This window comes from Neomonachus schauinslandi, chromosome 6 (assembly GCF_002201575.2).
Source record: "Neomonachus schauinslandi chromosome 6, ASM220157v2, whole genome shotgun sequence".
NCBI classification, from domain to species: domain Eukaryota; kingdom Metazoa; phylum Chordata; class Mammalia; order Carnivora; family Phocidae; genus Neomonachus; species Neomonachus schauinslandi.
The window spans coordinates 140,556,018-140,578,627 of NC_058408.1; the positions used below are offsets into that span (position 1 = coordinate 140,556,018).

Here is a 22,610-nt window from a genome sequence, read left to right on the forward strand (position 1 = left end):
TCCTCTCATCTCTGACCTCAGACTGCCTGGGTTCAAGTCTGGGTCTGCCATGTACTGGCTGTGTGACCCTGAGCAAAGTGCCTCAGTTGGTTCATCCGTAAGACGAAAATGTTTGTAATAAAGAATACTAATTAAATAAGCTATTCCAGGTAAAGGACTTAGACCAGAGCCTGACATAAGCAAGCACATTAGCAGCTGCTGCTGGTTTTATTATTGGTCAGTGATGCCTGATCTGCCTCCCTCCTGGGGTAGAATCCCTGGAAGAAACGTACGGCGGTAAAGAGCATTTCATTAGTGGCCAGGGGCCCTGGGTGCGGGACCGTTTTGTGTTAATGTGCGGGACCGTTTTGTGTTAATGATTCACGGTGTGGGCTCAGAGACATAACGCCCCCATCCCCAACCCATGTCGGCGACATTCCCGGGTCCCTTTGCCCCAGTTGGTAATTGACAATAACAATATTTCCTGAGCACGGGGGGCCAGATTTACCTGCCTAATCTCTCTATTCTCATAACCAACTGGGCTCCTGGGTGAGCTGTTTTGTTATCTTCATTTTACAAAGTAGGAACTTGAGGCTCAGAGAGGTTAAGGAAAGCGTCCAGAGTCACACAGCCAGAAAAAACACAGAGTTGAGATCTGAACTCAGGGAGTCTGCCCCCTGGCCACAGGCTTCACAGCGGTGCTGGAGCAAGTTAAAGCCGTGACTGAGATCCTGTTTAGAGGCAGCCCGTCACGACTCCATGGGATGGGGCGTCTGCACAAGCAACCGGACATGCCCTCCCAACAGCCCACCCCCGGGGCATTCTCACCCAGGAAGATAAAGAAGTCACCGCAAAAGAGCACTTCAATGCTAGGGAAGCCAAAGTATCCCCCACAAAAGGCCCCGTTGTCATAAGCAAATGCACAAACCCCTACCCTCAGTTTGTTTCTTCACGTCTCCAGATCCAGGGACATTTGTATTATCAGGTAATGGAATTGTTTTTAGTGGCAAGAATGAGCTCATTACGGATGCAGCTTGTGCTAATAATGATAATGTGGTCGGCAGTGAAACCACCCCTCTGCTTCCCCTGACAGACGACGCTCCAGAAATCACAGGCTAGGGAGAAACAGCGCGGGTAAAGATTAAGGAAAAGAATTACAGTGGGGGACCGCTTCCACAAAAGGAGTTGCAGATTTGCACATTGAACTTGGTGATCTTAATCACGAAGTTGTGGAAGAATTAGATACTATGAAACCATTTTTAATGGCGTTATTCAATTTTGTTACCTCTGTCACTGGGTCGCTGTTTTTTGCTTTTGTTTTACAGTTCAAGCCAATTTTCAAAGGCAGTACCAACTGATTTAGTCGGTGACTTAAACACTGATGCGCAATAGGATCCCATGGATAAGATCAAGATGAGAGCTCCTTGCAAGGAAGCATTTCCATCCTGGCCACCCCTCAATTTCACAGGTAAAGAGCTCAACAACCTTGAGTCCAGAGCAGTCATCTACAAATTCTGTGGGTTTGGGAGAGGCGGCCAGGCAGAAACGGCTTCCCCCTCCCTCACTAACGAGGGGCCAGCAGAGCCGTGGCGGGCTGGACCACCTGTCCCGGGCGGGGGACCCATCTATCTCCTGCTTTCCTTAAGGATGGATGCGGGGGTGGGACGGGGTCGGGGGGAGTCAATCTCACAGGGTCTTAACAAAGTTGGAAAAAATCTTAACTATATTCACTGAGGTTTGTCCCAGCCCTTTGAACAAGATGCCAGCTACCTTCTACTAAGACGTGGCTTTTTTCCTGTAAACATATGATCTCAAGAAGATTAAAATACCTAAAATAAAGATTTTTTTTTAAGATAACATCTTTTTTCGTGATTATGAAAACAATACCTATGGGCTGTGGAAAATTGGAAAGCACTCAAACAAGAAAATAAAAATAACTAATGATATACCGTCATCCAAATAACCACAGGTAGCATTATGGGCTAGCATCCTCTCCCCTCCCCTCACTGTTTTAAAAATGAAAAACAGGATCATAGTGTGTGTGTGTGGGTACACATGGGTTTGCTGTTATTGCACAGTTTTATGGCCTGTTTTTCATGTCCTATATTATAAATATTTGTCCGTAACAGTTATTCTTCTATCACATTATTGTTTGGTAATGGGGATAGATTGTAATCCCAAGTCCTGTGGGGTTTGGGTTGCTGCTTTGTTTTGTATGACAATCCCCCTGTACACACATCCTTGGTTGTTCCCCTGGACGAGGAAACCTATCTGGGCCGGGGCCCCTCTGGCTGTCTGGTGAAATATGCAGGCCTCTTCTCACAATAAACATTTTTAAATGCAGAAAGCAAAATACATGACATTACAAGGGAAACTAATTATATTGAACTATGATCAAAGTATTAAATAGGATAATTTTATGAACTAATCATGTATTTCTTTATACATAGATTGAATAGCAATATGTTAGGGTGTAGATATAGTCGCTCTAATAACTACATAATTATAAAGTAGTGATCAACACTAACATTATGTTAAGCTGTATGTAACAAAAGTCATGGTACGACCGGACCCCGGCTTCTATTAGGCCAAGGTGACAGGCACGGCTGTGGTTTGTTGCGTAAATGAAGGGAATACTAAATCACACTTGGAGGTTTGTAAAAACAAAGAGGTAACTCTTTTCTCATCAAAGTTCTTTATACTCATCGGAGTTAAAGATTGGACACCTAATTTTTCTGCCCAGGGGACCCCAGTGAAAATTCCCGCCCTGCGCAAGACTCCCAGGAGTAGAGGGTGCTGTATTGTTTCAGCTCTGCCCATTATTGAGCCTTTGGATGCCTGCAATGGTCTCTCAGCTCCGGGAGCTGCATCTGATGTCTTCTGAGGGCCAGTGGATGCAGAGCGAGGGCAGAGAGAGTGCCTGTTAGTGGCAACAAGTATTAGCCAGCGCTATGGGCCGAATTGTGTCCCCACAAAACGCCACGTTGAAGTCCTAACGCCCAGTACCTCAGACTAGGACTTCTTTGGAAAGGGGCTCATTGCAGGTATAATGAGCTAAGTTTAGACACGCTCATCCTGGAAAAGGGTGGACCCTAATCCAGGGTGACTGGCGTCCTTATAAGAAGGATGTGAAGACACGGAGACACAGAGGGGACGTCATGTGACCATAAAGACAGGGATTGTAGTTATGCCCCAAGGAAGGCCGAGGATTGCCAGCAAGCCACCAGGAGCTGGAAAGAGGCAAGGAAGGATTAAGTTTCTGAGGAAGCATGGCCCTACTAACACCTTGAATTTGGATTTCTAGCTTCCAGAACACTTCTGTGTTCTAGCAATATGCCTCTGTTGTCTTCTGGCGTCCAGGTTGAGGTACTGTTACAGCATTTGTATAGTGAAACAAATGCGTCTCATGTCTGCCAGTTGGGGTCTCCTGAGGAGGGGGACTCTGAAACACCAGGGTGGGGTAGGCATGGCATCGTGCCAGTGCTGGGAACTGCCACGTCAGGACCCAAGATGGAGACAGGGACCGCTGGTTAGAGGGCAGGGCTAGGGCTACCTAAGAGCCTCACCCAGGTGCACAATGCTACCTCCGGGTAAGGAAGAGAGCGGCCTCACCCTGGCTCTTCTCAAGGTCAGCATAACCTAGAAACCCGTCCCCCATAAAAACCTTCAGCGTGCTGAGCAGTATCCTCTTTATTCCCACACAATGAAAGGTCTTTATCATTGATGACACGCTATTGCCAAACAGACAGGGTGCAGGTGGCCACCGAAAGGATTCTTAGGTTTTGAAATTTCCCTAGTGCCTGTTGGGTGTGGGTGAGGGGCTGGTTCTCATGCAAGAATGGTGAGCTTCTGAGTCCCCCTTTAAGTTCACCTCTCCCTGGGAGGCTGTCTGCATCAGCTTTCTGCAGGCTTTGCTGAGGACAGTGGCTCGAGATAAATCTTCCCGTTGCACGACGTATTTGTCCTTTGGGCACAGCCACACGTCACTGGAGGTCTGGGGTCCTCTGTCAGCGGTCTTCCGTGGCCAAGACAGCTCCCACCTGGAAGAGAAACCATCCTGACCAGTTGCAGGCCGATGGCCCAGCTAAACAGGGAGGCTACTGCAAACATTTCATCCCCTTTTTAAAAGTAGTGGGAAAGAAAGAAAGAGCACTCCCTTACCTGGGAGAGAAAAATCCGGATATTTGGGCAGCAGCCCTCCATGCTGCAAAACTTCTGGAGAAGGGGCAGGAGGAGGTTGTGTGGACCCATCTCCATATATTCTAAAGGACAAAAGTCATAGGCTTACTCCTCTTTTTAATAATAAAGAGAAGAAATTTAATCTATGTAGGTCCTGTGTGAGCACAGCAGGTTACTTTCTAGTCCTGACGATTTATCCTAAACTTAAAGGATTATCATATCTCCATTTTGCAGAAGGGAAGACTGAGGCCAAAGAGCCGCCCTCTGCAGGGCCATACCATGCCCCTCCCTCAGTGCCCTTGGGCCTTAGGTTGCCGCCAGGACAGGTGGCCCTGTGGGTTTTTACTCCCGGCTTCTTCCCTGCAAACCAGCAAAGACCACAAGCAGGGCTTCTGGAGAATGCTGGGTGAGGTGGGATGGGGAGTGGAGGGTGCCTGCTTACCGTGAAGGCCCTGCTATTACCAACAAGGCCCCTTCTGTACAACAAACCAAACAAAAAAGCAGCCCTAGAGCTGGGATGGGGCATCTGCGAACCCCCTGGCCCAGCATCTGCTCTGGCCCTGGTTCTTGTCACCTGCGGCTGCGCCCCACGCCGGACTCACTCCTCATATGGCTTCAGGTGTGCCCTCTTGGCCTGCTCCACGATGCCCAGGAAGTCCCTGTAGCAGTTTCTGGCCATGACAGCATATCGCGTGGCACAGCCCAATTCGGTGACCCTGGCTCTTGGGAGGTAGCCAGCCCAGCCAGGGATCGGGGGCTCCTGGAAAGGTTTCTTTATGTTTTTGCATTCTGTAAAAAGATACCATGCTTCCTGAGGGCTTTGAGAAGCCACACAGGGGGTGGTGGTCCCCAGGTAGCTGGCACCTCAACAGTTACCCCAGTGAACCCCTAGGCTTCTAGAGGCCCTAAGATCAGCTACCCCTGGTTGGTTGATTCTGTGTGCCAGGCACCTTGGTAGGGGCTTTACCAACACCCTCTGAGTTCCTGCTCTCACGCACTTTGAGGGGCTGACACCATTATTGCCTCTACCTTATGGAACAGGACACTGAGACTAAGGTCTTTAAGAAGAGGTTAAGAGAGTCTTGGCCAAGGTCACATGACAAGGAAGTGGTAGGGCCAGGCTTCAAACCTGCGTCTGAGTCTCAAGTTCTTTCTCTTCAACAGATCCTGCTCCTCTCTCAGATTAATAAAAAAGCTTCACACATTGCTCTTTTACAGTCTACAGAAAAGAAGCAGCAGAAGCATCCAGGTCAGAAGAAAATACATCAGACTGAGCCCCAGGCAGCTGCCTTCAGGTCATGAAATTGACCTGGCGGAATTTCCCACCGGTGATATGAAAGACCCTGCCCGCCTGTCTCCTCCAGGGGCTGTCAGAACAGAATCAGGCCACTGAGTCCCAGAATTTCAGAGCTGGAAGGCACCGTGGGGAACATCTAGTCCAACCTTCCCTGCACTTGGATGAAGGAACTATAACCCAGAGAGGGGAAGCGATGTGCCCTAGGTCACACAGCAAATAGTCACAGAGCTGGGCTAAATCTCAAACTCTTAGGCAGATGTTCTTTGTTATGGCTCAGAAAACTTTAAAGCCCAATAAACATGTGAGTCAGCCGCCGCAGACAACTATAGTAATAGTAATAAAGACAGTTCTGGAGTCCATTACTTTTCCTATAAGTCTTTAGACCTTAAAAAACGGTCCAGGGCAAATCATCGTGGTGATTAGCCTTATAGAATCACATCGTCAGTTGTTTTTGTCATTGTTATTGTGGTTGTTATTCAGTGCCTGCCAGAGCTGGGTTCCAGCTGAGGTCTGACCTCAGACAAGGACCACTGCCTCTGCAGACTCGCTTCCCCCATCTCTAAAATGGGAATAATAGTATCAACGTCGTGAAATAATGGTGCCCAGCACAGAGAAAGCAACCCCAAAGCGTACATACTGAGACAGCAGGTGCGGTCTGAACGTTCATGGCCACCTGCAGGGGGGAAGGGGGGTCCCCGTTTGCAGCCCCCTCTGGCCTGACCAGGACCGTGTCCCTCTCCCCCAGGAGATGTTTCTTTCTCATCGTATGAAACCAAGCCTTTCCACCTTGCACCACACCGCCTGGGGATGCAGAAGTGGGTTGGAGTCCGTGCTCCTGGGGCGGCTCAGCGGGCTTGCCGGGCCCTGCACTTGGGCCCCAGGAGAAGGGGACTGGTTTCCGGGGGACCGGTACCCAGACTCAGGGGGTGGTATTGCCGATAGTACTGATGTAGCGCCCGCAGGACGGTCTCCTCGGAGCAGACGGGCTTCAGCCTCCGGGCAGTGGCCACCGAGCAGCGAAATTCCTCCATCTGGTTTTTATAGTGCTGTGTGCTCTCCTGGAAGATCTTCAGACAGTGGGCCATGTTGTCCTTGCTGGTGGCTTGCTGGCAGCTAAGGTAGGGCACGAAACCTGCAAGAGCCAACAAATTGCAGCCTTCAGCGAGGCCGTCGGAACCTACAGAAGCTCCCGAGAATCTCAGCCCACTCCTTGGCATTTCTTCCTTGGCCGACAACACTGCATTTTCCCAAAGGCCATTAATACAAGCAGGGCTGTTGTTTGCGCTGCACTGGGCCCTCCCAAGGCCACAAAAAAAAAAATGACCTTGGAGCTGGGGAGGGAAGGCCCATTTCAACAAAGACGATGACAGTAATATTCTTTGATAGCAAAGCCTCTGATGTCAGTCTGAACAGCAAATGGGGAAAGCATTTAATGGGCCAAAATGATAGTCTGAGGAGTAATTGAAATTATTCATCTTTTTAGAGAGAAAGCTTATTTTCCTTGACACTTCCCAAATGCAATTTGGGATCTTTTTTTGTTGGACTATCGGGAAATTGCGGGCTTATTAAAAGCTGAGACCTATTACACAAAAAAGGTAAATTCATTATCTCTGGGGCCGACCCCCTAGAACAATTTTTTACCATTTCCCACAAAATAACACATAATCATTACAATTAGTATGGGTAAAACACAAGTATTTATTTAAACTGGAGGCTGAATCCCAGGGCCTACACTATGGTCACAATAAAACTATTTTTTGAAAGAACAAAATGAAGAAAAATTGGTTAAGAACTTGGTTTTCAAGGACTAAATAAATAAATAAATACCCCTCGCTCATTACTGAAGCCCAACATTGTGCCTGTGTCCCTAAAGAAAACCTGACTTCAGAATCAAAAAGCAACGACCCTGCCTCCCACACCCTACAAGAAGCCACCTCTCGAAGAATCTAATTACTCGACTATTCTCAAAGTCCTCCCCCCACCAGCCAGGCTCCTCAACCCTGGGGCAATTAAAAGATACCCTCGTGTTGCGAGGGGAGATCGTAGAAACCGAAGGGTCCTGCCACCAGGACCTACTGGGGCCTGGAAAAATTTTATGTAATTGTATATATGCACACACACAGAGGAATTCAAGCTACCTTCGAGGAGTCTTACTAAGGGCCAGGACGATCTTAGGAGAAATCTATCATTATCCCATGGAGAGGGTTGAAGTTGTGTCTCTAGAATAGATATGTCCAAGTCCAAACCCCTGGGTCCCATGAATGTGACCTTACCCGGAAACAGGGTCTTTGCACACGTCATTAAGGATCTGGGAATGAGATTATCCTTGACTGGGGATGGGCCCTAAATCCAACCGTCTCTGCCTTGGTCCACTGTCTACATCTGGCCGGCTGGCTGGGCCAGGACAGGCACTTTTGATTTTTAGGACACTTGTTGAAAGCACTCCGTTATAAGAGAAGGGAGAGGGCGATCTGAGAAAGAGACACAGAGGTGCAGGGCAGAAGGCCGCATGAAGAGCCATGTGAAGACAGGGGCAGAGATTGGAGCCATGTGGCCACAAAGCCACGGAACAGCTGAGGCCACGAGAAACTGGAAGAGGCAAGGAAGGACCCTCCTCTAGAGCCTTCGGAGAGAGCATGGCCCTAGCAACACCTGGGTTTCAGACTGCTTGCCTCCAGAACTGTGAGAGAATAAACATCTGTTGTTTTAAAGAGCAGCCCTAAGAAACTAATACACCCATTTAGTAGACATTTTTACTTACCACAGAAAGTAAGCAGCTCTTACAATCACATACATCGAGGCCGAGCAGGGACTGAAACCTCGGTTTGGTAACAACTCAAAGCTTGTTCTCTTAACCAACCAGTAGGACCAGGGGTGAGGCTGGGCGACCTTGGAATAGTCCCCGTGCCTCTCCTCTCCTAAGAATACCTTATGTGAGAGCTGAGGGCCCATGAGGACCACCTGGTTTGTCACAGAGATGTGACTTAGTAAGTTCTCAGTAGCCCAAAAGCCCGAGGAGAATCTTTAGGTAGGGTGGCCAACTGTTTGCCAAGGACTTAGGGGTTTCCTGGGACTGAGGACTTTCCAGACAAACCGGGGCACTTGATCACTCTCCCTCTAGGGGACCCAGGAAGGAATGGGACCCTAAGAACAGCCCTCGTGCAAGACTTGAGAAAGCTCAACTTGGGAAAAAGGACAGGGCCTTGGCTTATTCATTGTGTCTATCCCTTATCTTGGCCCGGAAACCCTGAATACATATTAAGTGCTTCCTGCATACCAGGCCATGTCCTGCAAGATCTGGCCTAAGTTCTATCTCTCCACTCGTCAGAACTCAGTTATCAGCCATCTTCAGCAAGGGAGGCTTTAACAAGTGTATTAAAAAGCTAAAGTGCCCATAATGCCCAGCCAGTCAGAAAGACAGGGACGGTGACCAGGACCAGGCATATCCCCAGGGCACACCACCACTTACCACTGTAGCCTGGTGTGATGGGCGGATGTCTCATGAAGGTCTCGGAAGACTCCATGATTTCGCTCGCTGTTAACGAAGGGAAGAGGGAATGAAACGATCTCATCCAATGTCCCTGCCTCAAAACTCACTGTGTGTGTGCTGGAGCCCTTGGGAGTAGAATGACCCCAGCAGGGGGCTGGGACAGAGGAGCACCGCCACCTTCACGCAGAACCGGAAGACACTGTTGGCGTCAGTTATAAAAACAAGGGGCGTTCACCTTTTACATGAACTTAGATACAGGTGTGCGGATCCCCGTCCACGAGCGTCTCCCCTCCTGGGACCTCCTCCACCCACCCAGCCTTCCAGCCAGCGAGCCAGCCTGCCCACCGTTGTGAACTGTACACACACTAAGGCCAGCAACTATGATGAGGTTAGGAATGTAAAGACGAGCGGGACCCTCAGAAGAAGGAAGAGATGAAGCACTCCCACCCCCAGAGCCTTTCTTTCTCCAGGGGGAAAAGGTCGCACTGGGGATGTCTCCTGCCCCCCTCCCACGCCCCCCCCCCCACCACCACTGTCAGGACAACAGGCAGTGTCTAGAGACATTTTTGGTTGTCATGACAAGGGGATGGGGTGCTATCTAATGAGTTAGAGGCCAAGGATGCTGCTAAACATCCTACAAGACAGAGGGCAGCCCCACAAAGAAGAATTAGAATAGTTCTGGCTGGAAGGGCTCAGAAGTCCCCAAAGGTCGACATGGAGTCCAAGATGGGTGAGCAGAGGGTGGTGGTGGGGGGGTGGATCACCTGACATCGGGTTTATGTGGCTGCTGCATCCCCAGCCAGAACCCGTCCCCCTTCCAGGATGGCTTCTGGTCCCCCCCAAAGGGACAGGTCCTGCATCTGGGCATCTGTTGATGCTGCTGCTAAGCCAGTTCATCTCTCAAAAGTGAGGCCTTGGGGGCCACGACGGGTGGTCTCAGGGGTGGTGGGGAGGGCCACGGTCCACGTTCAGTCAGTCAGCAGTGCTGGGAACTATAAACACGCTCAGACACAGAGCGCTCGCTCCGACGCAGCTGACGCGGAACCGCACTCCTGTTCCATCCTCCGTGCCCTAAGGGTTAGTTCCCGTTTGAGTCCCCCATTTATAGATGAGAAAAAGAAGGCACGGAGAGGCTAACTTTTTTAAGGGTGCTCCCATCCAAGGAGGTATGAACGGATGGACGACATCTAATTCTGAGGGCAGCATTATGTTATCCAAAGGCGTGGCCCTGGGGAGGGGGCTCAGTCCGGTGGGGGTGGGTGGCAGCCTGGGCAGCGGTCTGGAGGAAGTGAAATCCGAGGGGAGGAGCGTGGAGAGGACGTGTGCTGGGGGTGGGGGCCCGGAGGGGTCGGTAAGCTCCACCACAGGCCCCCCCCCGCCTCCTGTCCCGGGGCAGCCGCACTCCCGCGTCCTCACCTGGGCCCGCCGGCCGGGATCTCTGCCAGCCCGGCCTCCAGCCCTCCAGGTCTCCCAGCCTCCGCCAGCGCTCCTGGCCTTTGTGCGCTCACCCCGCCCCGGGGGGAGGGGAGGGGGCCCGGACCCGCCCCGCTGCCCCTCCCCCTCGCTCCCCCTCCCGCACTGGACCGGAGCCCGCCTCGCGGGCCAGGGGGCTTGGGGCAACCCTAGTCCATGTGGGGGCGCTTCCCCTTGCTGCCCGCTCAGCGTCAGCCCCAGGCGTGAAGTGCAGGGGTTTGCCCAACCAATACTAGGCCTCTGAAGCTGTTCTCCGTACATGGTCTCCCCCCACTTGGCCCCTCTGGGTTTTGGAACTGGGGGGAGCCCTACGGGAGAGGATCTAGGTCAAAGTCGCCTTTTCTGCTGTGGACCCTGGGGCGGCCTGGGGCGGGGGATGGGAGGTAAGAGGGTTGGCAACTGGCCTTCCTCCCGGATTCAGGGCGGTGTGAGGGGCTGGCAGGGGGGCGGCAAGCAGCCTGGGAGGGAAGGAGAGGCCCGTGTGGGTGGTGACTTCCCTTCACACCCCTGCCCCCCCCCAGTCCTCTGTCTTCAGATGGTGGGGACAGGGAGGGGGATGGAAAGGGGGCAATGAGCCAAAATGAAGAGGGGGGTGCCAGGGAAGTGGAGCCAGACCATCTTCTAATCATCCTCATTTGATGGGAGCTACAGGGGACCTGAGGCTTCCTCTCCCTGGATTGAAACCAGGATGCCCACTGAGTGACCGGGACAGCAGGAATGAGGGCCTTTCCAGACAGCTAGTCCCAGTGGGGCCCTGTACTCCAAACAACTGAAACCTGATCACCCCAGGGCACTACTTTCCCACAGATTTGTGTCACTGCCTCTCCCAGCCTTACCTGCCTCTACTTCCCGGGAGCTGAAATTCAGATGAAGCCTGGTGAAGCTGCCCACTTAGGAAGAACCCCTTTGAGTCCCCTTCAGTGTCCTTAGGACTCCACTACAGACTCTCCGGAAGCTTCTAAAGCCGGCTCTGGAGGGTGACCCGGACATAGAGCCTGGAATAAACTCAAGATGAAGCAGCCAGCGGGCCATGCCTGCTAGGATGGGAGGGCTAGGCACCAGGCCTCGGCCCTTCCGCGTTGTCTTCAACCACCTGCATCTGGGTCTGGTGCAGTTGTCTGCCCCCACCCAGGCTCATCTGCCTTCTGTCTGCCTAGACCACTTTCTGTAGCTTGGAGGAAAAAGGGGCTCAGGAACATGGATGGAGCCTTGGTTCCCAGCAAACAAAGGAGCCAGTCTTGTTGGAACGAAAGTTAATTTTAAAAAGCTTCTAACACTTGAGAAAAGACCTGAAACTCAATCTCCATCTGAGTGAGATGGGGCAGAGGGGAAGTCAGCAATGATGCATCTGTAATTCCATTCACAAAATCATAGTGCAAAAAAAAAAAAATTGGGGCCACACGAGATCCAGAGTTTTTGCTTTATTAGACGTCTGTGAAGACAGAGTTTGCAGGTACAGTCTCGTCAAGTTGTGAACAGCTGTGAAGTTCTGTGGAGAGTGAATTTATCTTGTAGTGAACAAGACCCCAGTGGCTGATATTTTAGAATAAAGTTCCATGTTCCAAGCAGATGAGAGGTGTGACGTAACGGACAACAACTTTTATACGAGTCATCCACTTAGTCATTTCCCAGCATAAATACGCAGCTTACTCACAGCTACTTCAACTCTACAGTGTGAAATTTGATCTTCGACTAATAATGCATTTGGACTCCTGTTTATATTGGCGCATGCGATTCTTTGCCACCCTGGCAATTAACCAGACCTAGACTCTAAAAGCTAAACTTGATCTAAATAACATCCTAGGGGGCGGGCAGGCTCTGCAATCTGGACTCAATCATAATCCAGACTCAATCTGGACTCAATCTTCAACTCTGCGTGAGTGCCTGTATGTCTCCTTCTCTCTCCTATCTTGTCTGTCTGTGACTTGTCTGTCATTCAGCATTTACTAATGCCTGCTGTGTAGAGAGAGGGCAGTTAGAAAGGCGATCCTTTGACAGGTCTGCTTCCAAAACATGAACATCAGATAATACTCCAGGGACAGCTGAGTAATGGTCAAGACAACAGGCCTTTTAGAAACTTTCTAAGATTAGAAAATGTGTCCACGTGTATTTATCCAGTGTTCTCATTCTACAGTATTTCCGGGGGCAGGAGGGAGAGGAGGGATGGATTGGGGGCTTCCCTTTAAGAAGCTCGACTATTGGGGCTGCATTTCTGGGGCCAGAAGAAAGTCCGGTAAAGTTATCACCCCTCTCCATCACCTGCTTGCCAACAGCGCAGAATTCAACCAACTCGCTAAAGAGAAATCAGACAAGGAGACAGCCTCAGTGCAAGGTGGGAAAGGTCTTACATTAGCCAAAAAAAAAAAAAGACTTCACTAAATTACTCACACTTACACTTAATCGAGTGGAACAGCTGGATTTGTGCCCCACTTGATTCCTTCCTGGAACCCTCTTGTGCAGACAACACGGCACATGGGGACCACATCTGGCCATCAGAGTGACCCAGCTCTGCCCCACAAGAAGCTGACAACCCTGCAGGGACGCAGAGAGTTTTCGTAGGTCGTCCTGCACAGTCACGTGGCGTACAGAACCAGAATGTTCAGCTCTCAAAGACTGGACAGGAGAATCGATACATGATTATGCTCCTCTCAATGTAAACTGTGAGCTTCTGGGAAGGATGTGAGTGAAGCAAGGTCTGACGAAGCTGTTGATCCAGCTGTTGTCCCTTTTTTTTTTTCCAGAGTATTCGGAGCCTCCACACCTCTGACTCTTGCTCAGTCTCGCATACATAGTCCATAAGCTTAGTACCGGGTACAAATGGATAAGTAAGCGCAATTAAAAAATGAAGCCATGGGAAATTAAAGGCAGCAATGTCATCAACAAAATTCAGAGCATTTTCCTTTTGGTTTTTTTTTAACAAAGCACATTGTAGAAATAAAGATTCTGTACAATATTCTAATACCATATGTACATAAAATTATATTACTTATAACTAAATTGAGAAGTCTTATTTGCAGAGTATGGCTGGCAACACCAAAGAAAGACCCAGAACACTTAGCTTTTGAAGCAGAGCAGGCAGCAAGAGAACCCCAGCAAACACACCTCTGTGCCTGGATGCGCAATCCTGCTACGAAGTTAAGTTACATGACTAGCATTCTCTAGGTCAGTGGTTTGTTCGTGTTTCACATTCTAGCAGGGAATTCTGCAGCAGGCGGTGTGGAAAGACATGTTCAAATGAAACTGGAAATGCTATTTCGAATCTGCATATTGGCTATGGTAATGGGTTTGTGAATCCAGCTTGCCTTCGAAGTGAGTTCCTTAGCTCATCCTCCCTTCGTTTATTATGCATGCCTCCAGGGATTTCAAATAGGAATGAGTTCCAGCAGAGACACCAGTTGGTTCCTCATCTGTTCTTAGGGTCCCTTTCTTCCGACCTTCCTCCTTTGCAGGCTATTCCTGTGAGGGCAAAAAGCGCCACCCCCAAGCCTGGTGGAGCCCCAGCCCCACTCACAAAGGGCAGAGTGTGGGACCCCGGTTCTTCACTTGAAAATCCCTCTCCCCAAGGGGGAGACTGCAGGCGCTGGTGTGTGCTTCAGCTTCCAACAAAACCTCAAGTTAGGAGTTCTCAGATTCCCATGGAACCAGAGTCCCCCGTGGTGTCTACTGAAAATGCAAATGCTGGTCCCCTCCTCCCCCACCAAGACCCAAATTCAATTTGTAAAAGGAATAGGATCCAGAAACCTGCTTTTAAGAGGCACCCAGGCAGTTCTCACAAGGGGATCCACAGACCAGCTTTGAACCGACCTGGCTCAACTCATCAAGTACAAATCTATGAATTCCTTTTAGATACGCCTAAAAAACTGAAGATTTTAGTGAAACATTTCATAGTACAGATTCTCTACCCATGTATCACCAATGTATTCTTTTTGAAATGTGGGAATGCGGGGCCAAAACTCTTTGGGAGATGAGGGGGAGAAGGGAGTTAATTTATAATATGGACCCTTGTCAAGGTGAGGGGCTGTTCCAGATTCCTGGGCTTGGTGATGTGAACAAGGCAAACTGCAAGCCCATTTCCTCACACAGAAGCCTACTAAGGTTAATTTGAGTTATTTTATGAATTCAGAAATCAGGATCTGGCATCCGGGGAATGATGTCCCAGCGTATGATTTGGGATAAGTCAGCAGCGCCTAAACCACCCACTTCGCTCGAAGCCAGCTTTCACCTGCTGAAAAGTGAGCGCATCAGCTCTCCCACTCACTCGAATCCTAGTAGATTAGCTCAGGCGATAGTTACTCCTCACTGAAGCTATTCAGAATTGAAATTATGAGAACCTAAAATAGTGCCCAGCGTGGGCAGGCCTCTCCCACCAGCTGCACATGCTCCCAGCTCCCAGTGAATCACCGCTTTTAATCACATGATGATGAAAAGAAATTAACTGCAGATGGACAGCATTTTATATTGACTGCCATCCAAAAAAACGTAAAAAGAAAAGTCTCAAATAGATTAGGGCATCCTAACAGAGATCCGTTCAAAGCAAGCTGAATCGCCGCTGCAGAAACGGACTGACTCCCTTGTCGGGTGGCTGTCTCACCACTGGGCACCTATGAAAACTAGCTGCTCTTCCAGGATCCTCAGATTTCTTATTCCCAAACCTCCGACAGTTTTTTCTGATTCCAGTGTGCCCTCAAAAATCCCTAACTGTTTCTAGCCCTAGTCGTTCCCATCTTCCCTGCTGAAATTCAGGTGGGCGATGCTGAAGGTCAAGGACAGAGAAAGAAGAGTCAGGGTTGAGGTCAGCAGATGCAGGGGAACAGAGTCCAGGGGTGGGGGCGGGGTTCGCAGGCGGCGGGGCGGGTCTGTTAGTAATTTAAGAAGTCAATCCCAACCTTGACGCTCTTCGAGGTGGCTATGTCGACGGCCGTGGCCTTGATCTCTGTGTCCCCGAACTGCATGAGGGTCTGGATCTCCCTCCGGGCGGGCACGGCTGTGCTGCTGGTCCCTGTGAGATCCAGGCGGAGCGTGCCGCACTTCTTCACCCCCGGGTCGGTGATGAAGCTCACGTCGTCGTGCTCACAGCTGTAGATGTTGATGACGATGACCAGCTGGGAAGGCTTGGCCGGGGTGTAGCTACGCTTGACCAGCTCCCCCAGGGCCACCGACTGGTCGGCGGAGATGAACTTATCGAAGACGTCGGTGCACCAGCGAGTACCGTCCTTCACCAGCAGCTTCTCGGGTGGGTGCTTGCCCTCCACATAGCGGTTCAGCACGCCCACCCCATATGTGAGCGGCGACCGGCGCACCTTGATGACCGCGGGGTCCAGGCCGAAGAGGACGGCGCCCTTGAGGATGGTGAGGCCCACGTCCTGGGGGATGATGATGCGGCACTTGTCGCCGAAGGCAGCCTGGACCGCTTGCTGCAGGAGGGGCGCCTCCGCAAAGCCTCCCACCAGGAAGAGGAACTTGACAGTGGACACCTCAGGCTTCTGAAACAGGTCTCCTGAAAACAAAGAGGAAGGGACAGCGTTCTGTCACCAAAAGCCAGCCGCCAAGGGGGACCGGTGACCTTGAAGACGTGGGGAACAGACATGGCTGAGCTGGTTGGGCAGAATTTTCATAGAGCTGGTCTTTAAAAGAAAGGGGTTTGCACACCAGTATGCCCAGGAATAAAAACCAAAGCTGCTGGTAAGTAGACACTCATTTTTACGGCTAGATGGTGATGGTTCTAAGTAGTAATTTGTTAGGCATAAAGGAAGACTGCTAACGTTCTCCAAGCCTGTGGTCCTGTTAAGTCAGTCAAGATAGGCTGTTCTAAAAACTGTCCTGTGGTTTTCAAAGGGGTTCTGATTTGGTAGGTGTGGGGTGGGAAGTGGATGGGGGGGCTGGGATACTGAGAAAGGTCTCCAGTGAGTCTACCGTGTGTCCCCAGTGAGGGCCACTGAGGTAGCACAGTAACTGCATGGCCGGATTCTGTTTGCCCCCTCGCAGGAGACCTTTCTTTGGTCCACATAACTGTCCCTCCTCCACAGCAGAGATTATGGCTCCTAGTGCATCCTGATGAAGCAAAGACTATACATTCCCTAGGCCCTGTCACTCCAGGAGAATATTACTGCAGAGCTCCCAGCATCCTGACTTTTGAAGTCAAACTCAAGGCCCAGGTGAAGACAGGCTCTGGGCTGCTTTATAGTACCTGAAGGCAAGGATCTGGAGAGCCCATGCCCAGAAAGCTCCCCCATACATGCCCAGGCCCCGTCTGCTCCTGCCCAGGCCCCAACCTGTGGCTCCCAGCCCCAGACCCCCTGCCAACCTGACTTCACACACACTAGCTAGTGATACTAGAAAATTCAGTCCCCATTCCTGGCTCTGCCCTACTGAGTGGCCGAGCCCTGGCTGATACTTACGGAGATGCTCAATGATGCTGTCAATGGTTGGCTTAAAAAGAGCATTCATGGCATCTGGACTCATCCTCAGCATCCCTTGTGAGGACCACTTCACGAAATCCACGCTGTGGGGGGTGTGGCACAGAGAGAAATAAGCACTGAGTGTGTGAACGGTACCCAGTCTATGTGCACAGAGATGGGCCCTGTCAGAAGAGCTGTCACACTGGAGTGGGCAGAAGGGTTCAAAAGTCCTTGGAAATATCCTCAACTGCCAGAACCTGGACCCTTAGGTGCTCAAAAGCTAAGACACAGCCTCTTCTGTTTCTCTTTGCTTTGGGCTGTGGCCCTTGGGATGGTGGAAGCCAAAGTCTAGTGCAAAATATAGGGAAAGAATTAAAGGGATCTTTCTCGTTTGAATGACATTTTTTAATGGCACAATAGTCCGATTCGAGTCCATTAAAGGCTCATGTGACACGTCCACTGTGCTGCTGCATAAGGCTACAAGCCTGGATGCTCAGGTGCATTTCCTTCAGCCCTGCAGGCACCTGTCCCATGACCGTGTCGAGCCTAAGCCTACCAGGATGCCCCTTTCTCTGTCAAAGGCATAGAACGTCCAAAGCAATGGCATGGAAAAGAAAGAGCACTGGACAGGGATTCAGGATCATTGGGCTCCAGGATGGCCTCCACCACTCAGAGGCTGCGGGACTTTGGGGCAAGTTGGGCTGCATTTTCTCTGAGCCCCAGTCTCTTGTCTGGAAATCAAGGCTAGTACAACTTGTCTTACCTCCCTCGCAGGGGTTGTTGTGAAGATGAAGTTACATACCACGTCTGTGAAAACACTTTGGAAACTTTCTGGCACTAAAGGAATGCCGGGGACTGTTTACTGCAGCATGTACCCCGCCCATTCTCAAGTTCAAAGAGGCCAAGCAAATGGTGTCTCTGTCCCTGAAGCAAAGCATGCACCAGCTGCTTCCTAGCATCACATTCTAGATGCTGCCAGGGCTGCCCGACCAGGCGGTCTTTCTGTGGCCTTGGCCAAAGGACAATGTGGGATGGTGTGGAATGACCCAGTGGCTGGCTGTGGCCAGTCTCTCCAGAAGGAGAGTGGACCAGCCCCAGAACTGTGTGAGCAGGACTTGGGGTTCAACTCGGAGCAAGCACCTCTGCAGGGGAGCTGGTGGACAGAGAGAACATGAGCCTGGTAAGAGTCTGGCCAGGACCCTGCTCCAAGGGCAAGAAGAGCTAAAATCATATCTATTTTGTTTCCCTTATACAGAACCCAAGCTTTTTAGAGAAATGGCTGATTGCAGGTCTGGGATAGGGAATATAGAAGACGAGCCAGGAGCATCTTCTCTAACCAGAAGTCAGACCAAAACATCAAATCAACGGGACTCGGGAGCCAACTTGAAGAGGCTCCTACTGGCCAAGATGGGGCATTTTGACTCTCAATCAGGATACAACCGCCATGGTTTAAAATACATCAAATATGCCTGTATCTGTGAAATCTTAATGATACTCCCCTTGAGTCCCCACAAAAGAAAAAAAAATGCATTTGTCACTTAGGAGAATGCTAGGAAATCAACAATATTTTTTAACAAAAAATTTATAAATGAAAGGAAAGAACCAAGCATTTGTCTTGTCTTTCCTATATGAACTGTACTTCAGGGCAACCAAACCACTGAGGAGAAGAGTTTCTCTCTCCAGAAGCATGTAGCTAACAAATGCGGATGGAGTGAGAGACTAAGGGGCCACTCCTTAGCATTACGGACCTAGGCAACAACCCTCCAAGGCTGCTAGCATCTCAGAAGAAGCAACCAGCAAACAGCATGTGCTCCCTGACGTGAAGCAAGGGGGAAATATTACCCCCGCCCCGCCCATGTAGTGGGCTTGCCAAAAACTTAAACTTGACTCTGACCAAATGTCCAGCTCAATCTGCCGATTTGTAAGAAAATACCAGGGGGCTGAACATGTTACATGGGCGTGCAATGAGCAAAAATCCCAGACTGGAGGAAACGCTATGGGACAATCAGCTTTATCATCTAATAAACCATAAGGAAAAAAAAACAAGAGGGGGACCATATATATTAAGTGGGATGTAGGGGCAGGGGCAGATCAGAGAATTGCTGTGTATAGCCATCTTTTGGATATTAATGCAAACTGAAAAAAAATTATAAGACAATGGGAGAGATTTTAATGTTAACTGGGTATTTGAGGACATTGAAGAATGACTCATTTTAAGTGTGCTCGTGATAACAGTGTCAGGGTTATGATTTTAAATTTATCCCCCTTAAAGATACATACTGACATATTTATGGATTAGATGAGCATCAGATTTGCTTTAAAATGCTTGGGGGAGGTTACGCGAGGATTTAGGTTGGCCAGGAACTGACAGTTGTTGAAGCTGAATAATGAGGCTCATTTTGCCCAGAAGATGTTTGAAATTTTCCACTCTAAAAAGACTTTGAGAAACCTATGATTTTTGTCTATTAATTTTGTAATTCGGCTTTAAAACAGCTTCCAAATGTTCATTTTGCAACAAGCTGAACTACAAACACTTGCCTGCAGCCAAGAGACTCAGACTAGCAGGAAACCCAGAATCCCATGGGATTCATTCAACAAATATTTACTGAGCACCTTCTATGTCTGTACCAGAATCTGTTGTAGATACTGGTACAAAACACACAAAATTCCCTGCTTTCACAAAGCTTATAATTATTACTACATAATAAAAGCTAACACAAAAATAGTACTTTCCAGGTCCCCAGCATTGTGCTAAGTGCCTAACATAGGAATTCACGTCATCCTCACGACAACCCTTTGAGGTAAGTGGAAACATCATCTCCGTTTTCCAGATGCAAAACTGAGGAACAGAGAAGTTGAGTCACTTGCCCCAGGTCACACAGCTTCTCTGTAGGACTGGAAGTCAGAGTCCACACCCCCTTCTTCCTTCCCATCAACGTGACCCACCCTCTAGAATGACCTAAGCCATTGGTGAGTCCGACTCACTTGCTCTTCCTCAAGGCATGCTCCACGCTGTGCCCGCGGAACTTCTTGTAGTAGTCAATGAAGGAGAAGGGCAGGGTGATGTTCAGTGGGTTTGTTCGGTCCGGGGCTGCTGCCCTTTTACGAGACTCAAATGCAATCATTAAGTCAACCCAGGCCGCGGGACGCTTGATTTTGAATTGTTCGATAAAATCCTCTCCGAATATTTTACACAGAAGTTTTTCAAATTCGTAATCTACTCCTAAGGATCCATAGGGTCCACCTGGGTCAAGAACAAAAGGAGAGACCCCCCCCCCCATGTCAGAAACTGCCAGAAACTGAATCCAAACTCTGAGAAACAGCCTACCCTGTGTTCTTCTCAGAAACATCAAGTAGAGTGACTTAGACCCAGTTAGCAGATTGTAGCTCTAAATTTTTACTTATGCTTTAAAACCCTTAGGTTCTTCTTCTGGGTGGAGAAACTTTTTCCTACAGAATCACCTATCAACAAGCTGTTTAAATTCAATTACATTTTATTTTATTTTTAAAAGATTTTATTTTTAAGGCATCACTATACCCAACATGGGGCTCAAACTCACAACCCCGAGATGGAGAGTCACATGCTCTACCAACTGAGCCAGCCAGGCACCCCACAAAATCACTTTCACTTTAAATAAAATGGATACATATAACCAAGTATGAACAACATAGTATTCCCACCCAAGAAATCTAAGGACAGGGTCTGAAAATCAGCAGGCCCACCTAGACCCCGTGATCTGTTAATGACTCATCATCCCACCCCCACCGAGGGAGAGAGCGTGTCGCTTGCTTTGGCAACTTTGATCCAAGACCAGGTGGCCTGAAACCTCCCTAGAAAGCTTAACCAGAGCACGAAACCACAGGTGACAATCAGATCCTTCCAGAACTTTCAGAAAAAGATTCCCTTGTCTAGGATCTAAAACAGGCTCATTTTATGCCAAAACCCAAGTTACAGTCATTTGTGTTTTAAAGAACATTTAAATGCATTCTGCTCCTCAGTTCCACACAGGAACCCTCTCGGGCCTAGAATCCCATGTGCTGGTAGCAACCAAGAGAAGGAAGTACCAAGAGAAATCTGACATGAGAGAAACGGCTCAGGAATGAGAAAATCAGCCATGCAGGGGCTCACCCGTTGCTTTATACAGTTCTTTCAGGTGTCCCTCCGGTAACCGTATCTGATGGACGGTCAGGTCTACGGTGCCCCCGCCACTGTCCACGACTACATACTTGTCACCTGGGACAAAGACAGCCATCTTTTACACAGACCGCTTGTCAGCCCCATCGTGAAACAAGCTGGGGGGTGACGACTTGGTATACCCAACAACACCCGTCAACCCTTCTCATTAGCACGATGGTTTTGCAAATTAGCTGCACAGCCAAGTTATTCATGACTGAAGAGAATGCAGTAATGTCTGCCCAGGACTGCCAGTTAGCACGGATGGTAAAGAACCCGGAGGAGTGGATCTGTAAGACAGAAGCTGTCCTGTGACACTCAGCTGCGTCCCTGGCACGTACAAGGGGACAACTTCCTGCCAAGGTTTATAGTGCCGTAAAATGACCTGCTGTTTAACACAAGACTTACCCCGGAACTGGGGAGCTCCAATTCCCACTTTTCTTCTAAAGAGTCTGTATGGTTTTGTAACATGCAAAGTTATAGCTCCGAAAGAGCTCTCCTTGGGTGGGTGGTCTTTAAAAACCACCTGATTCTGAACATTTTCAACACGTGCCAAAGGAACCAACAGGAATGCATTTTTGCCAACAATATAGAATAAATCCAGCAAGGGCAAAGGACATTCAAGGACGCTACCTTCCTCCAGCTCGGACCAGATTTCTCCTATGACATTCTCCACCAAAAAGGTCCGACTCTGCCGATTACGCCGGATGTGCTCCTTAGCTAGTGGACGACAGAAAGAAAATGACGGGTAAGAAAGCACGAACAAGTGGGCAGTCATCTGCAGTCCGTGGAGGCAACAGCATGAGGAGGTTTAGGGACAGAACATTTAGCGACACTTGACCAAAAGGATTACATAAATACAACATTGGGAAACACAAAGCCAGACCGGTTCCACCAGCCTCCATCTCTTCATTGCATGGCAGCCTGGCCTGCGCCCTGCTGGAAAACTCGCCTTGGAGAAGAAGCAGCCCTTCCCCCGGTGACACTTCTTAGGGGTTACTAAATGCACCAGATTCCTGGCTTTGCTGTCCCGGGGAGGAACTTGTCTGCCAAGAAGCTTGCAGTGCACTTGGTTAAATTTCACCAATTTCACCTCAAGGAACCAGATCTGTCTGATGCCAGGAATGTCGGGGATGTTTTCCTAATCTGGATCCTGGATGAAAGGGACTGGAGCCATTTCCCGACCCAGGGGAAGCCAGTATGCTCTTCAGCCACAAGGCGGCGCTTCAGCCACAGGGCGGGCCCTCGGAACCTCGCGAAGCCCTGGCCGCCTTTCTGCTAACGCTGGGGAGCAACGCGGCTGTGGCTCAGGCCACTTAGTGGCTGTGAGGCTTTGTGTGGGCCGACTGCATCCCTCACAGGCCGCCCGCAGCCCTGGGAGGCAGACAGGGCACAGATCATCGTCCTTGTGTTCAGAGGAGGGAGGAAACCAGGTCGGACGAGGTTAAGGGGCTTGCAGTTCCCACGACTCTGTCTTGCAGCTCCACATCCACCCTTGGACCGCGGGCCCTCATGCCTTTGAGATTCAACAACTTACAGTGACAAAGCAGAACACGAACGTTAAGAGATGAGAAAGGTGCTGTGAGAGGGTATCTGGGGATCAGCAGGGCACAGCCAAGG

The 22,610-nt window shown here is 49.8% G+C and overlaps 2 protein-coding genes across 2 annotated transcripts in view; both read right to left on the reverse strand.

The window, feature by feature from the left end:
* Positions 1-3,656: 3,656 nt before the first annotated feature.
* C6H10orf82 (chromosome 6 C10orf82 homolog) lies at positions 3,657-8,979 on the reverse strand. Its single transcript, XM_021700096.2, has 5 exons — positions 8,925-8,979; positions 6,369-6,587; positions 4,761-4,947; positions 4,141-4,241; positions 3,657-4,019 (listed from the first exon to the last, which is right to left on the reverse strand). The coding sequence occupies exons 1-5, from the start codon at positions 8,977-8,979 to the stop codon at positions 3,874-3,876; spliced, it is 708 nt and encodes a 235-aa protein (XP_021555771.1). The 3' UTR covers positions 3,657-3,873.
* Positions 8,980-14,174: 5,195 nt separating this feature from the next.
* HSPA12A (heat shock protein family A (Hsp70) member 12A) overlaps positions 14,175-22,610 on the reverse strand; it is a 60,244-nt gene continuing 51,808 nt past the window's right edge. Inside the window, exons 8-12 of the mRNA XM_044916165.1 lie at positions 21,624-21,710; positions 20,946-21,050; positions 19,802-20,060; positions 16,817-16,920; positions 14,175-15,915 (exon numbers count right to left, since the gene is read on the reverse strand). Of these exons, the coding sequence (XP_044772100.1) occupies positions 15,278-15,915; positions 16,817-16,920; positions 19,802-20,060; positions 20,946-21,050; positions 21,624-21,710 (1,193 nt within the window). The 3' untranslated portion in view covers positions 14,175-15,277. The remainder of the gene's footprint in view (positions 15,916-16,816; positions 16,921-19,801; positions 20,061-20,945; positions 21,051-21,623; positions 21,711-22,610) is intronic.

Bases quoted from the DNA above. Each gene is read 5' to 3' on its own strand.
- C6H10orf82 (XM_021700096.2), bottom strand. From the start codon at position 8,979: ATGGAGTCTTCCGAGACCTTCATGAGACATCCGCCCATCACACCAGGC. The intron at 6,588-8,924 runs GTAAGTGGTGGT...TGGCTCTTGCAG, and splicing joins CATCACACCAGGCTACAGTG to GTTTCGTGCCCTACCTTAGC. The intron at 4,242-4,760 runs GTGAGTCCGGCG...TTTGTCCTTTAG, and splicing joins CACCTGAAGCCATATGAGGA to AATATATGGAGATGGGTCCA.